The sequence below is a fragment of the Podarcis cretensis genome (assembly GCF_951804945.1).
Source record: "Podarcis cretensis genome assembly, chromosome: 11".
NCBI classification, from domain to species: domain Eukaryota; kingdom Metazoa; phylum Chordata; class Lepidosauria; order Squamata; family Lacertidae; genus Podarcis; species Podarcis cretensis.
This window is the reverse complement of record NC_137180.1, coordinates 35121811-35138324: the sequence shown is the minus strand read 5'-3', so window position 1 is coordinate 35138324 and position 16514 is coordinate 35121811. Positions and strand designations below refer to the sequence as shown.

At 40.2% G+C, this 16514-nt stretch overlaps 1 protein-coding gene across 1 annotated transcript in view; it reads right to left on the bottom strand.

Annotated features, from left to right (window-relative positions):
• Positions 1 to 3047: 3047 nt before the first annotated feature.
• MCCC2 (methylcrotonyl-CoA carboxylase subunit 2) overlaps positions 3048 to 16514 on the bottom strand; it is a 30555-nt gene continuing 17088 nt past the window's right edge. Inside the window, exons 10-17 of the mRNA XM_079995933.1 lie at positions 15599 to 15694; positions 15180 to 15252; positions 14610 to 14686; positions 12752 to 12818; positions 12101 to 12257; positions 11436 to 11550; positions 11169 to 11254; positions 3048 to 3282 (exon numbers count right to left, since the gene is read on the bottom strand). Coding sequence (XP_079852059.1) covers positions 3165 to 3282; positions 11169 to 11254; positions 11436 to 11550; positions 12101 to 12257; positions 12752 to 12818; positions 14610 to 14686; positions 15180 to 15252; positions 15599 to 15694 — 789 coding nt within the window. The 3' untranslated portion in view covers positions 3048 to 3164. The remainder of the gene's footprint in view (positions 3283 to 11168; positions 11255 to 11435; positions 11551 to 12100; positions 12258 to 12751; positions 12819 to 14609; positions 14687 to 15179; positions 15253 to 15598; positions 15695 to 16514) is intronic.

Here is a 16514-nt window from a genome sequence, read left to right as displayed (position 1 = left end):
GAAGGAAGGACTATCAAAGGGGATGGTTTGATACAGGACGGCCATAATCCCTTAACCATACCAGCACATACACAGGAGTCCTACCCAGTTGGCATGACAACCTTGATGGTCCCAGACAGAAGACCATCCAGATCACAAAGGACTTGCATATGGGAGTGGATTCAACATGGACTGGAACAAAGGACAATCTGATCTTCCCTCTGGGGGCATGAAACTGCCACCTCCCTTTTGTCCTCTGGAAATGACTCATGGGGAGCGGGAGAGGAGGAACCAGCCAGGTAACAAGATACTCAGGTTACCTCCACAACTCCTCCCTCAACCTCTCTTTTTTGTGATGTAGTTGTGATGTAGTCTTAGGGGTGTAGTTTGGGCGATTAGTAACTAATAAAAGTTGGGGTCTTCTTTTGTTCTGGACTTCCATTTTGCTTCATCTTGTTGTGGGTGGGAGTCCTGTCGCGACAGTATTCAATAAAGGCCAAGCCTACAGGCTGCTGTTTTGCTCCAAGTTATCCTGGTTGGTGTCTTTGTTTTTGTCCAAGGGAGCCCTCGGATTTTTCCATTAACATTGGTCAAGGCAAGGAGAGGAGGCATCACTGCCTCCTTCAAGGCAGTTGGTACCTCCCTGTCCTCCTATTTGTTGCCATCCTTCTATCTCAGGAGACAATGGAAGACTGAACCATTTGGGGTGAAGTCAGTACAATTGACCGGTTGGAGAGCTACAGCACCTGCTGTAGCTCTAGAGACCAATCTGCAACTGGGGCAGATCAAGGCATCTGGTTATGCTGCAGCAGATGCTCCATAGTGTTTCTTTTCTTAGCTCTCCTCCCAGTACAGTGGTGCCCCGCAAGACGAACGCCTCGCAAGACGGAAAACCCGCTAGACGAAAGGCTTTTCCGTTTTGGAGGCGCTTCACAAAACGAATTTCTCTATGGGCTTGCTTCACAAGACGAAAATGTCTTGCGAGTTCCTGCGGGCTTTTTCCCCTCCCCCCCCTTTTCCTAAGCGGCTAAGCCGCTTATCAGCTGATCCGCTGATAAGCCACTTAACAGCTGATCGCTAAAAGCCGCTAAACCGCTAATAGCGCTAATCTGCTAAGCTGTCAATGGGCTTGCTTCGCAAGACGAAAAAACCGCTATATGAAGAGCCTCACGGAACGGATTAATTTCGTCTTGCGAGGCACCACTGTAGTCATACCTCCTCTTGTCACTGCTGTAATCTGTTGTAACCTGACTGTAATCTGTTGAGAACTACACTTGCCCCACAGTACACAGCAGGGAGATTTCATTGTAGCTGTTAGTGACGGTGGTCACCTTTCTTCAAGTATGTAGAGGGTCACAATGCCTTGCTCTGAACACTGCAAGAGGAAGCTGTAGAGATGTATCATGAGGGAGGAATTGAGTTTTCAGCACTTTTGTTGGGATTCCATCTTTTCCTGGGGTTTCACAACATGCCTGCTGAGGTCCAGCGCCAAGGGCCTTCTGGCGGTTCCCTCACTGCGATAAGTGAGGCTACAGGGAATCAGGCAGAGAGCCTTCTCGGTTGTGGCACCTGCCCTGTGGAATGCCCTCCCAACAGATTTCAAGGCAATAAACAACTATTTTACCTTTAAAAGACAACTGAAGAAGGCCCTGTTTAGGGAAGTTTTTAATGTCTGTATTGTTTTTAGTATTTGGTTGGAAGCCGCCCAGTGGCTGGGGAAACCAGATGGGCGGGGCATAAATTATTATTATTATTATTATTATTATTATTATGCCTGAAAGTTGATGGTGTTCTTCAGCTTGTCAAGGGAAGGACATCTAGCTCTTCCAAGACAAGCAGAGTCTGGCTGCTGTTGATTGCTGTGTCAGAGACCATGTTTCCCCAGGAGTACAGTTCTTGAGAGTGCTCTGCCCATCACTTCATCTGCTTGCTGTGGTCTGTGATGCTCTCTCCCAGCAAGGTTTACAGCAGTGCAGTTTTCCCGATTGTTGGCTCAAAGGCTTTCTTCATGCCTTCACATATTTTGCGAGTGTTGCCAATGTCAGCAGGAGTTGAATGCTCTGACCCAGCTTTAGCCAGAAGTCATTGGCACATCATCCGGCAATCCACTGGGCATCATTCCTTGCCTTTCTCAGTGCAGCAAGCATATTTCCACAGGGCACACTTTCGCCTTCCAAAGAAACATTAATTATTTGAGTATGTAACTTGGGGAGAATTACAACTAGATAACAATGTAGTAAATCTAGTTTCATTTAAATTCTGCCTGAACACATTTGGACTAACAGCTGCGTCTTGGAACAGATTGCCTTGCTATGGACTATGCTATGGAGTAAGATACAAGGTTAAAAAATGCCAAGAATCAAGCAGCTCCCGTTGGTTTTAGTGTATTATCTCAAATTCCTCCCGTAAAGGCAATTAATCTTTGTTGGAGTCAAGTCTTTTCTGCTATTAAATGCTGTGGGTGAGACCCAACATAGTGGAAGCAGGTGTTCATTTATACAGGGTGGGGCTTCTTCTTTCTCTCCTCCCACCAGAATAATTTGGGAGGGGCACATGGGGGCTGGTGGAGGGGGGAAGAAACTGCAATTCCCATTGTGCAAGCATATTTCCATTGGGCAAGTGGCAAGACATCATTGAATGTCACCCTGTACGTTACAGGTGGGGCACCAAAGGAGGAGAGTAACAATGGGGACAAAATAACATCTGCGAGAGAAATATAATGACTGTACAGCAAAATAAGATATACGGCTTTGTTCTTTCTTACCTATTCATTATTACTCACTGTTAATTATAGCTCATTTTAGTTAACTGAAATATATAAACGTGTGTGTGATGCCTGGCTATTTAAATTAAACTAATGAAGATGTATGAGCTGTCTAGCTTCTGAATCACTTATATGCCTTAGATTCAAATTTGAATGTTATGGGGAAGATACTTGTGGATCCAATTTCAATTATTTAATAAATTGTTCCCTTTTTTTTTTTTTACAAAAATGCCACAATTACCTGTCTAATTAGAGCAATATCATATGAAGCCTGATTTCAATATGCATAACAATAAAACCCAACTACAGTATTGAACAAATCTTTATTTGATATACTGATTCTTTTAGTCCATTTTATTTTTCGATTTGTTAATTAAAATCATATTAATAATCCAGAGGTGCCACTGCCAGACCATCCAAATCACATTCGGAAAACTCCAAACTCTGTCTTCTGGGTGGGCGCATTGAGTGCAGCACTCAGGCTGAGACCCAAAACCAGTCTTGTATCAGCCGGGTCAATAATTCCATCATCCCACAGACTGAGAAATAAAAAGCAAAAATAAAGGGTTACATTTTTACTGCAAATGACACAGAAATCTATTTCAGTTTAATAAGCAATAAATGGAGCCTTTAGCAACTACATTTTGCTAGTAGTAGCATTTAAGTAACACCACTATGTGGGCAGTAGACTATAGTAGAATCTGCACTGTGCCATGTGGCTCCCATATACGTAGCTTTGCTACATTTAAAGGCCACAACATCCCAATGGATTCTATTCAGTTATTATTCCATCCTGAGACTGCTATAGATCCTGTCAGTCATTCAATATTTAACCAATATTTCCATCAGAAAAACCAAAAACCAAAAGTGACAACTATGTAATGAAGGAGAATGCAACTTTTCCATATTCAAACTACAATGGAATAACAACAACAACCCTACCAACATAAAGGCTAAAGGTGTGCAGTGACCACAACATTCACCTGTATCTGAGGTATGTGGAAATAGCACATTTCAGATCTGTTTTGAATCCACTTTGTGGTCTCCCAATTTGATTTGTTATTCAGGCCAAAATCTGAACTTTTAAATCTGAAGCTGTTTCACCACCACTGACTGCAAGAGGGAAATCCAAAAGGGGTATAACTTTTATTTTCCACATGTGGATGAAATCTGCATGCAAAGAAGCCCCTCTTTTAGAGGATAAAGCCTTTTGAATTTCAGGCAGACCTATCCAGGAGATTCCATACAGGGAACCTTTTAAAGGAAAAGTCTCTACATTTTTAATTTCGTGCAAGAATTGGATGCAAATCACAAGCATGGTCACCCCTTCTGACAACTATGCTCTAAATCCAGTGTTTGTTTGTTTGTTTGTTTACACACACACACACTTGTAACAAGAATCTCAAAGCAGTTTACACAAAACAATAGGGCAGTATATAAATTCTATTATTATTATTAGTATTAGTATTAGTATTTCAACAGAATTTGAACAAAACTATTTAGTTTTGTATTAAGCTATCCCACACATATAGAGCACAATCCAAAGAAACACTTCACCTCCTCCAGCATGTACACATGTACACACACACACACACACACACACACACACACACAAACACAAACACACACACTTTTTTACAATATCTGTTCTCTAAAGAGGAAATGTAAATTATGACTAATTACTGGGCTTAAATGTCAACTAAATATGGTTTTTGTATTCAACTCAAAGATATAGAAAGTGGTGAGACATTTCTTTGTAATGCCCTGCCAACAATCATTTCATTAATCTTCTTTGTTGAAGAATGGAAACTAATGGAAACTAATCCAAGTCATAACAAATTGCCTTAAAGCAATGGATTCAAAACTAAAAAAGGTAACAAAAGCACTCTATCTCAATGCTGAGTACATCCATTCATTTAAATTTTAGATTTATGTCGAGTGTGTGGAAGCCAGTAGGTACTAGCCAGTTGCAAAGTCAATAAACAAACTGATCATACAGATCGCTCAAGTAATTTTATTTGATTATTATTTTAGAGAGCAGGAAGTAAGAGAGAGCAGGCCATCTGGAAAACAAGTGCTTTAGAACATTCATCTGCGAATAAGCAGTCGGAACTGAATGGTTAGAATAGGGTATTTTCCTCTGGCTAAAGAATCAAGCCTTCAACTGTTTATTGTCTGAAGATTATATTTTTAAATCTAATTACGCAGAAAACGTGCAGCCCGCTTCCGGAGTGCTAATATTCCTAAAGAACAGGACAAACCAAACTTCATTTGTACATGAAAACATACTTATGGCAGCCTAACCCCATCAGGTCTTGGAGATGGTCTTGATTTGCTTTCACCGCTTACACTTACAATCATAACAACTGTTCTTTGACCTTTTTCAAGCCCCTTAAAAGATTATTCAAACTTAGCATTCCTAGATGTGCGATTTCCAAGCAGCATGTTCTCTCTGTTGTAATGTGCTACTGCATATTAGCTCCTTTTCATTTATCTTTTAGCTTCTGGCTTTTTAAAAAAAATAAAATACAAATGTCCTTTAGCCACATCTTTCTCTAATTAACTTCTGTTAGAAACACAAGGAGAAGATAGTACTTTTCTTTAATGTGTGAGTGGCCTGAACTTTTAAAATATGAAGTTTGTTTGGAGTGTTGATATCAGGGAAGGATTTGGGAGCAGAAGTCCAGGGCAGAATGAGGGGAGCCCCCAAATGCAGGAGGACTGGCTTATGACACTTTGAAGTAGGTAAAGGAACAACACACTAGCATTTAAAATGAGGGCTCTTAAGACTAGCAAAACAGAGTCTAAAAATTACTTAGCGGCACTACTGTATGGTTGGGACTAATTGATACCCACTTTGGATGGGGTTGAACAATACTCTAAGAACTAGGTTCACAGTTTGGGAGTGTGCATGGATCCAGCTTTGCTTTGCTCTAAACGTCTAAGGTGTGTCTGGGGCCAGGATTGCTTTTGCAGATCTGGTTGCTCTTACACACTGATTGGTAACCTGTCTTGGTGAATTATGTACCATCTAAATTGGTCCCTGGTCCATCTCCAAGCCCAATTAAGAATGCTGGCTATGACCTTTAAAGCCTTCAATCATTTGGGATCAGGATACTTAAAATGCAATCCTCCCACGATCCTATCCATCTGCTCAGGTTTTCAATAGAGGATCTGCTACAAATTTCACCACCACCTGAACAGTTGGTGGGTATGACACACATCTTTCATGATTCCAAGACTGTGAATTGCCCTGGGAAGCTTGGCTGGCTCTTTCTTGATGATGGTTCTAGATTCCTTATAAAAACCATACTGTTCAAGGTTGCTTTTGGCATAGTCACTTCTGCCTGGTAGTTTTAAGGACTTTAAAAAACCTGCTTTGCCCTGTACTTTTCATTTGAATTTTCAATTACACTTTATCCTTCTGGCTTTAACCTCACTACAGCCTCTTGGGGCTATAGAAGCCAAAGATGAATTCCTCTTTCAGGATTAAAAAAAACACATTTTGATATTCTAGACAAGGTATCAAAATTAAATGAAAACACTGACCATATTCTAAGAAAATCTTAGTTACAGGTAGGTAGCCGTGTTGGTCTGCCGTTGTCGAAACAAAATGAAAAAAATCCTTCCAGTAGCACCTTAGAGACCAACTAAGTTTGTTATTGGTATGAGCTTTTGTGTGCATGTACACTTCTTCAGAAAACCTTATTGGCCCAAGTCTGGCCTTTAAGAAAAAGCACTATAACAAGAAAAATATCTATCCTTTAAATCTGTAGAACACAATTTTGATTTGGCAAATAGAATTTTTATTGGCAACTTGAAAGATTTTTCACCGTAAGATAAAAGATTACTTTCTCCAAATCACTGTGGCTTCCTATCTTTGTTTAGTGAAAACTGCCTTCTGTAACAGGACAAAGCATTAATTATTGAGGAACCCATCAAACCCCATGGCGAGACCATGAATCATATCTCTGCTTGTAAAAAATTCATCACAGGGCCTCTGCAAGAAAAAGAGGCTTGGGAAGAAAGCTGCTCATGTCATTTGTTACAAGGTAAACTGATTAAACTCCTTTTAGAGACCTGAAAGCAGATTAATCTAGCTCATTAAAAAGATGTCTGGCTAATGACTCTTGGTAATTAAGACCTCTGCATGTGAAAGGTTCTAGTCAGGCATGTTTGATGAGAAAATACAACTATGGAGCAGACTACTGACATCCTGTACATAGAATGAGATATAATTTATATGCAGAGCTAATAAACAAATGTGCCTCCATTTTTAAAAAATGCACTGTTCTGCCTCCTTAGTCCCAATTTTATAGTACAAAGATCACAGTGCAAATATAAACATCACAGTGTGCATAGAGTGATTTGCAAAATAATATATACACACAGGCATGCAGCACACTGTCACTGTTAATACCACCAATAACCCGCTGAAGAACTGATGGGGAGACTGGAATCTGCCTCCCCAAAATCCCCAACAAATAAGCAGAAATGTCATTTGTTGGGTGCTACGCACAGAATTCAAATCCACTGACTGGGATCTATGAAAGCAGCTGCAGGGAGCTAGATCCAGAGACTCAGGCACAGGAATCATGACTAAAGCTCCCTTAAGCATGCACTGCTCCTAACCCAGAAGATGGTCAAACAAAAACCAAATTGGCCTTGCTCTCTGAGGGTCTCGATCCAAAAATGTCACTGGATCCACTACTGGAGATTTACACAGATCCTGGCAATTTGTCCAAGATTCAGATACTTGGCCATATACTAATATCAATAAAAATTCCTTTTATTTGACTTTGTAATCTAGCATTCTCTTAATGTCTTTTATAGAAATCATTCTGATTTGTGTCACAAATTCAATGAGAAAACTTTTTGTTGATGTCAAAAAGAACTGGATTTGTATATTGATATTGCAGCTCTGAGGGAAATAATCTTGTTCTTATGAAACAAACAGTACTTCCTAAGCATATAGCAAGCCAGAGCAGCAGCAAAATGCCACACAGGCGCTAATAGTAGCCAGGATGGATCAAAGGAGTCAGTGGTGGATCGGAAAATAAAAAGAGAGTTTAGAGGAGGAGCTTCCCCCTTTTTTGCCTCATTGTAGTTCTGACACCCCTGTAGCACAGACTTTCGAGACAATGATGGCTTTTCCTCTTGAATTTAAGCATACAGACTTTTACCCACTAGAAACACCAGGATTAATTTAGTCAAGGGGAAATATTTCCACTTCCACTTGGTGGATGTATATTTCAATGCTTAGGGTATAAAGTACTGTACATATAATTTGTGTGCACAAAACAAGCTTTTGGAGCTCTTGTTACCAATTATTGCATGCGGGTGGTGCTGTGGTCCAAGCCACTGAGCCTCTTGAGCTTGCTGATCAGAAGGTCAGCAGTTCAAATCCGTGCGACGGGCGAGTTCCCATTGCTCTGTCCCAGCTTCTGCCAACTTAGCAGTTCGAAAGCATACCAGTGCAAGTAGATAAATAGGTACCGCTGCGGCAGGAAGGTAAACAGCGTTTCCGTGTGCTATGGTTTCCGTTACGGTGTTCCGTTGCGCCAACAGCGGTTTAGTCATGCTGGCCACATGACCTGGAAAGTTGTCTGTGGACAAACACTGGCTCCCTTGGCCTGAAAAGTGAGATGAGTCGCCTTTCACTGACTTAACTGTCCAGGGGTCCTTTACCTTTTACCACCTAAAACACTGCTTATGACAAGCAGGGGATCATTAGCAGTACCTTCAACAAAGTTCAAGAAGCTGAATTGGAAAAGGGAATCTAGAATGCCCAATTATATCAGTGGATACGAACGATCAGGAAATTCTATGCAATCACAGTTGTGCCCTTATGTAAGTCCTATTCCTTTCAATGAGGTTGCATATGAAATGTTCTTAGTAGATCCTATTTTTCCAAGTACTTTAGCAATGCAGCAATTTAATGATGGATCTGAAGAGCACTAGAGATACTTTATTACTGAAAAGGTCAACTGCATAGGTGGAGGCGGACCAAACATGTCTGAAATGTTCTCTCATGAAGATCTCAAATTTAGAAGCAAAGAATGATGGAATGCCTCTAATTTTTAGCCTTTTCATCACAATTACTGAACATTTCTTATTAGAGACAAGTTTAAAAGTTAAAATAACCTTTGTACAACCAATAACTAATTGACTGCTTACAAGATCATCCGCTGAAAGGCAGATGTTTCTTGTATCACAACTAGGCACATACTGCATGCTTAAAAATCCAATTATTTTCCAGGCCTTTAACGCATATAAAAATTATAAAGGGCCTCCAGTTATTAGATCCAAGAAGAGAACACAGAGAGGGGGGAAATACCTCCAAATTAAGGATTTGGTTTAAGCACATACAGTCTGATGATAATTTCTTTAATGTAATTAGTTCAATGAGAAGTTTTCTTGACTGCAGTATAATCCAATAATAAAAGATGAAAATACATGTATTTATTTGTCCCTTCTGGCCTGGGGAGACATATGAAATTCTGTGACAGCTAGACAAAGCCAGGTCCTCAAGCGGTTTAACCACACGTATTTTTGCAACTGAGATGAATCACCCAGATTCGTATTTATTGCTAAGGCCAATCTATATCAAAGACCTTGAATTTCCAGTTGACAGCAAGGAGTACAAGATAGGCTACTACTATATAGATAAGTCTGTGAGAACTGAGTAATTCACAAACGCAGGATGCATTTGGACGTTAATGCTAAAACCATGGTTTAGCATTCTGAGAACAAATTGTAGTGAACATCAGGATTGCAAGCTCTTTTCTTCCTCTGGAATGGCCAATAGATAGGAAATTACTGCTTTAGTATAACTGCGCTTTAGCCTATCATCAATGTTGACTGTGGTTTGAATAAGCTGGTTTACGGCAACCAGGTATATTTAACATTAGTCACAGTTTGTCTGGGTTCAGACAACATGGCAAGCTGTGAGCTTAACCTCTTTGCAGTTATTTGGGATCAGGAGAGGGGAAGATGGGAGCAAGCAAGGCCTGCAAGGCTCATTGCAGTTTGTTCTCATAATGCTAAACAATGGCTTAGCGACAACATGCAACACAGCCTGCTATGTCAACTCTCAAGAAAAAAGATTGCCCCAGGTTGTTGCAATTGTTTGGTGTTGGCAGTAGGACAATGAATAATAGACAGTGAAGTTTTTTGTTTAAACTCACACTTATTAACACCTTTTAATAAATCTGACTGATCAGATTTACAAGGTGGTAATTCAAATGCAAGTAAAATATATCCTCTGTGGTAAACAGTTTCATTTGCTTTTTGGAAGATAAAAGCTCTAGCATTCTTCAAATGCGTTTCTTGAATTATCACAAGAAAGATGTGGCTTGCTACTATTACTAAATAAAAACTTTTAAATAACATAATAAACATACACTCTGCTTTAGTAATTTTAAGAGAGATGCTGGCTGCCCTCATGCCTAGTAAAAACCAAAATGATCCATGTAAATTTATCTCTAGCAGATCATGAAAAGCCAGTTTCAGCTAGTAAATAAGAGTACTGAGCTTGATCCTTGGTTATCAGACTTCACATCCCCCTCAGGCAGTGGCAGAGCAGGCGGGGGCTGGCGCGCATCCTGGGGGCGTGGTGCCCAGTGCGGGCAGGGGAGGCAGCCGTGATGGCACTCCACCGAGACGTGCTGCCGGGGGTGGTGCAATCCCCCCGCACACTTCCTCCGCCAGTGCCCTCAGGTACGTGGAATAGCCTTAACTAGAGTTATTATATTTGAACCTCAGTATTTCATCTGTTAGGGACGCGGGTGGCGCTGTGGGTTAAACCACAGAGCCTAGGACTTGCCGATCAGAAGGTCAGCGGTTCGAATCCCCGCAACGGGGTGAGCTCCTGTTGCTCTGTCCCTGCTCCTGCCAACCTAGCAGTTCGAAAGCACATCAAAGTGCAAGTAGATAAATAGGTACCGCTCTGGCGGGAAGGTAAACGGCGTTTCCGTGTGCTGCTCTGGTTTGCCAGAAGCGGCTTAGTCATGCTGGCCACATGACTCGGAAGCTGTACACCGGCTCCCTCGGCCAATAAAGCAAGATGAGCGCCGCAACCCCAGAGTCGGCCACAACTGGACCTAATGGTCAGGGGTCCCTTTACCTTTATTTCAACTGTTAAATCAGAGTGTTGATTATTTACCGATTTTGTGGGTGCACAGGACTGAACACATTGCACATTAACAATGTTTAATAAATAGTTTATAATAAAGGGCCTAATCCAATCAATTCTCTGTTCCGCTAATGGAAGAGTAATGCATTACCTATCTGACCCTTGTGACAATCCAACATCTTTGCAGCTTAAGCTTTATCATAGCCACCACCACCATGGGTTGTGGTGGCGGTGGGAGGGTGGAAGCAAAACACCGTAGCATGTTAAACTATAATCTACTGTATATGTTACCGTGCACTAGAGTAGTAAGGACTGCCTTCCTCTTCAAACCTCCGGATGATTGGCTCTTTGAGAGTTTTTTCCTCCTCTTCAGTTAGCTAGTGGATTGATATGGAAAGAAAGTGGGATTTTAGTCTGCAAGAACTACACTTTTATAAGACCATAGCTTAGCACGACAAGAACCAGAACCAGAAAGCTTCACTCTCACATCTCTTTCCCTGCCCCATTCCCAGATTTACACCTGTCTTCTTACCCACGTCAATAACAGAAAACACTTACCTGCTTCCCTTCCCTTGCTTTTCGGTCCTTGGCTATTGTAGCCAAAACCATTGCAGCTTGCTCTCCTCCCATAACTGAGATCCGAGCATTTGGCCACATAAAAAGGAATCTGGGACTGAAAAAGATAAAACAAACTAACACAGGGCACAAATCTCCTGCTTTTTTCCCAAATTCCCTACTCCAGAATTATTCTAATTTTATTTTATGTTTGAGGGGCACAGGGAGAGGAAGAGTTTCAAAGACCTGCTCCATCATGTGCCAAAACTTCCTTACTGTCATTGTGATTTGCATAATATGAAAGCTGCAAAGATCTACCATTTACCTTAACCATGCCATTTATTTAATTCATTTAGCAGAGTTGTTATACCGCTTAATTATCCATAAACTCTAAGTTATTGATACCTGCAGTGAGCATCAAAATTTTCATCAAGTTTTTCTAGCTATAAAGAAGGGGTATTTTAGTTTCTGTGCCAGGATACTGCAACATTACACATACAAAGTGACATGAGCACCATGTAACGACCAAGGGATCTAATACAATGAGTAGGACATACAAATGTATACATTCACTAATTCACCTGTATAAGGTGAATAAACACAGGTAGCATAGTCTGCCTGAGCCACAACTGCATTTAATAGTTAACTAATTCTAAGCACATACTTACCTATATGCTCTTCCACACATCCCATAATTTCCAGCTCCATAGGAACCTCCAATTAGTACTGTTATTTTAGGCACATTGGCACATGCTACAGCAGTTACCATCTTGGCTCCATCTTTTGCTATTCCACCAGCTTCATAATCCTTACCAACCATGAAACCTAGTGAATTATAAGAGCAGCAAGACCAATGTCAACCAATTTTGCAAAGTAATCTTACTTGTCCATTGCAGAGGGGGTGGGGAGAGAATCCAAAAGCAACAGTAATGTAACACCTTTACTGGGCCCACCTAAATTAAAACATGACATAAATAGCTTCCTCGCTCCTTTACGAAGTTGGTTTTCATAAAGGTATTAATCTATTCTTACTTTAAGATAACAGTCATTGCTGATTGTACACCTTCAGGACAGGGTTTCTTGTTCTTAATTTCAGTCATTATATACTGCTTAGATTTTAAGACACTTTAATAACACTTTACTTAATGTCAGCTCTATAGCTCTCCAAAAAAAAACAAATAAAGGTTATAAATAATGGATAGGAATATATTTATTACTACTACGTATTTAGTTGCCTGGGGGCTATGCAATGAATCTGCAGCTCCAAATAATTTATTTCCCCTGAAATTCAGCTACATAAATCATAATGAGTCACAGACCTGTGATGTTTTGCAGAAATACAATGGGAATATTTCGCTGACAACAAAGCTGAATCAAATGGGTGCCCTGTAAAGACAGTAAAAAAATAGTTTATCTAAAAGGTAAAGGGACCTACTGGCAATTAATTGTTGAACAGCTTATATTCAAACCCATCTATTGTTAAAACCAATAGGTGCCTCCATGACAATGTTTTATCAAGTTGCTATAAATATATATGTGTATGTATATATGTATGTGTAATGGTTCTAGGGGTTGCTCGTGCGTAAACCGGCACCACACCCGGCTGGGTTGCCTGAGTGAACCTTTTCTGTCCGGACAGCCACTCACCCGTGGCTGTCTCAATCGCTGGCAGAATCCGTCAGTGGGTGTTTCTTGAACTTCTTCCAGCAAAGAAGCTCTTTGACGCTTAGTCTCCGCCTAGTCTCCCTGCGCGGAAGCCTTCTGCGCAAGGAGGATGTGGGCAGCGGAGGACCCTTACTCTCCCCGCTGGTCCCCAGCGAGGTGTCATGGGACCGCCTCGCCGATTCCCCCATCTGCCCCCCTTCTCCACTGGTGCTACACTGATTCCCTTCCCCAGAAAATGGGCTGCCTCTCCCCATCCCGGGACGCTCTCTGGAATCCCTCTGGAGCCCGCTCTCTCCCTCTGGCCCTGATGGCAGTTCCCTGACAGTATGTATATAACAAGATCACAATCTTTTCCATGATATATAATGCTTATCTAATTAAAACAAACAAACATTCAAACACATAATTGCACTTTCCCAATTCCCTCTGTTGGAAATGACCCTATACCTGAGCATCAGCTTATCTGTTATTTTTTTTAACTGTAGTAATACTCTCAAATTGCTTCAGAATAGAACAACTTTTCCCAATTAGTGTTACTTATCTTTGTAAACAGCTGATTCATGAAGAAGTTACTTATTCCCCAATAACTGCTAAAACAGATTTGAAGCAAGTTTCAACACATAAGGATGTGATAAATGGTAGGTGGTAATAACTGAGGAAACAAGTTTGCTATGGAACTGAATGCTAGAAATAGTACGTTAGATCACTGCCATTAAGAGTGACAAAATAGCAGGTTAGACTAAAAAATTATTGCAGCGTGGCAGGTCTTGAGAAAAAGCTTCCGTAACTTTGTTAATAATAATACTTAGCATCTGTACAAATGTCCAAAGTGTTTCACGTGCACTATCTAGTTGTAACCCTTACAACAACATACAGTGGTAACTCAGGTTAGGTACTTAATTCGTTCCGGAGGTCCGTACTTAACCTGAAACTGTTCTTAACCTGAAGCACCACTTTAGCTCATGGGGCCTCCTGCTGCTGTCACGCCGCCGGAGCCCAATTTCTGTTCTTATCCTGAAGCAAAGTTCTTAATCTGAAGCACTATTTCTGGGTTAGCGGAGTCTGTAACCTGAAGCATATGTAACCCGAGGTACCACTGTACACACACTATTAGACAATAAAACTATGACAGAATGTCTTGTAATTGTCTCTTCCTGTTGGGCATATTTACATCTAAAACCAGAAAGAGTAATTATATTTCCTTAAAACAGGGTTGGGTAGCCTGTGGCCATGAAGATGTCCCGGACTACAATTCCCCAGCCAACATAAAACAGGATAATTGGAGTTCTAATCCAGCAACATCTGGAAGGCTACAGGTTCCCCATCCCTGCCTTAAAATGTAAACATGAAATTATTTTATTTTTTCGACTTGGTTATGCTTCTTATAGTCATAAGTAACCACCAAAAATGTAATTAATTACCCGCTATGAATGTAGTCTATGGTGTTTGCTTTGTTCTCAGCAATAATGAAAATCTTGAAGGCAGAGCTTCAATAACGTATGTTATACTTGCCTTCTTTGCAGATTCTGAAAAAAGGACACCATTGTTTCCAATTATTCCTACCGGATAACCAAATATCCGAGCAAATCCTAGAGGGGGAAATGAGAATAAGAGAAAATTGCACATGTATCTCACAATGAAAGCATAAAACATTTCAACACCTTTTGAATGAAATCAGTATTCTAAGAATAAGAGTTTTAGGCCTACAGCCACAATTCTTCCATATAAATTATATGAATTGTTAATTTTCCGCAAGCTCTTACGAAGTATTTTTAAAAGGCAAACATACCCATGTTCCAACATATTAAATAGTAGCAGCTTCATACCTGGCGTCCCTCAGGAATTGTAAATAAAAAACAAAAAATCAGTTCAGTTTTGAAATAAGTGGGGGAAATAGGTGCAGTTTTGAAAGGTTCAGTTCACCATCTTGATTCAAAATGGCATCTGCTCCCTGATCTCAGGAACCATTATGCAAATTTGGTTCTGATATCATAAGAAGCGTCCAAGTCCATAGCAAACAAATAAACTACTTTCTGAAATGTGTAGCAGGAAATTTGATTTCTAATCACTTAAAAATAATACCTGTGATTAAGGTATCCCCGTATAAGGCTTTAAATTCATCGAATTTACTTCCATCCACAAGTCTAGCAATGACCTTAAGTAGAAAAACAAACAAGACACACATTATTAGTTCATTCTTCGTTACAGCAGATAATATTTTTAAGATCACATTCTCTTTTGTATTAGATTGATATTAAATTCCAAGTAACTGGGCTTCATTACTACCAGCTGAAGGAACACACTAGGCTGAATGTGTCTGAAATTGAAAGCCCAATTATTATAGAAAGTAGTTGTTATCATCACCGTCATCAGTCACCTTCTTCACAATTGTCTCGAGGTGATGTACAATAAAAATAGCAAACAAAAAAACAATTAAGCAGCAGATACATTTAAAACAATACAAAATAGACAATCATGGCAGCAATATTTTGTATTTATACCTCTCTAACATCAAAATTTCTTTTAAGCTGCTCTCCAACTATCCCATAAAGTTCATCAGCAGGAAACAAAGGTTCTTCCGATGGTTCTATTGTCACCTGCAATAATTTAAAGTACAAAACACACACACAAATTAATCAAAACATTCATCAATATTTTCCTACAGGCTTCCAGAGTCTCTCTCTATAACCAATTCAGGCTCAAGTGTTTGCATCTGAGTAACAATTCTTTCAGCATGACAGTTAAACTTATCCAGGATTCTTAGAACTTTTCTCTCTTCCTCACAGCTCTTCCTAAATTCCAGCAGTAATTTACACATTTCCAAAACAGCTTTATTGCTCAATTCTGACCTAAAATTTGTTTATTTGTTTTGTAATTATATATTTTATCATTGTAACTCACCTTGGGACCCTATTATTTATTAAATTAGTATACCACCCTACACCCGCAAGTCTAAGGGTGGTTACAACATAAAATCACAGTATAAAAACATAAAATACATAATAAAAAATGAAAACAAAAAAAAACCAATAATCCCCCTTCCCCAATACATTTTAAAAAGACACTGGATATAGGAAAAGGTGGGTAAGAAATCAAATTAAATAAAATATAGAAAGAAATTTGAACCTGGTTAAGGGACTGGGAATGGGGTATCATATATAGTACCTGGCACCCTATTTTTGTACAAGTCTTGCTGTGAAGAAGAAGAAGATGATGAAGAAGAAGAAGAAGAGGAGGAGGAGGAGGAGGAGGAGGAGGAGTTTGGATTTGATATCCCGCTTTATCACTACCCCAAGGAGTCTCAAAGCCACTAACATTCTCCTTTCCCTTCCTCCCCCACAACAAACACTCTGTGAGGTGAGTGGGGCTGAGAGACTTCAAAGAAGTGTGACTAGCCCAAGGTCACCCAGCAGCTGC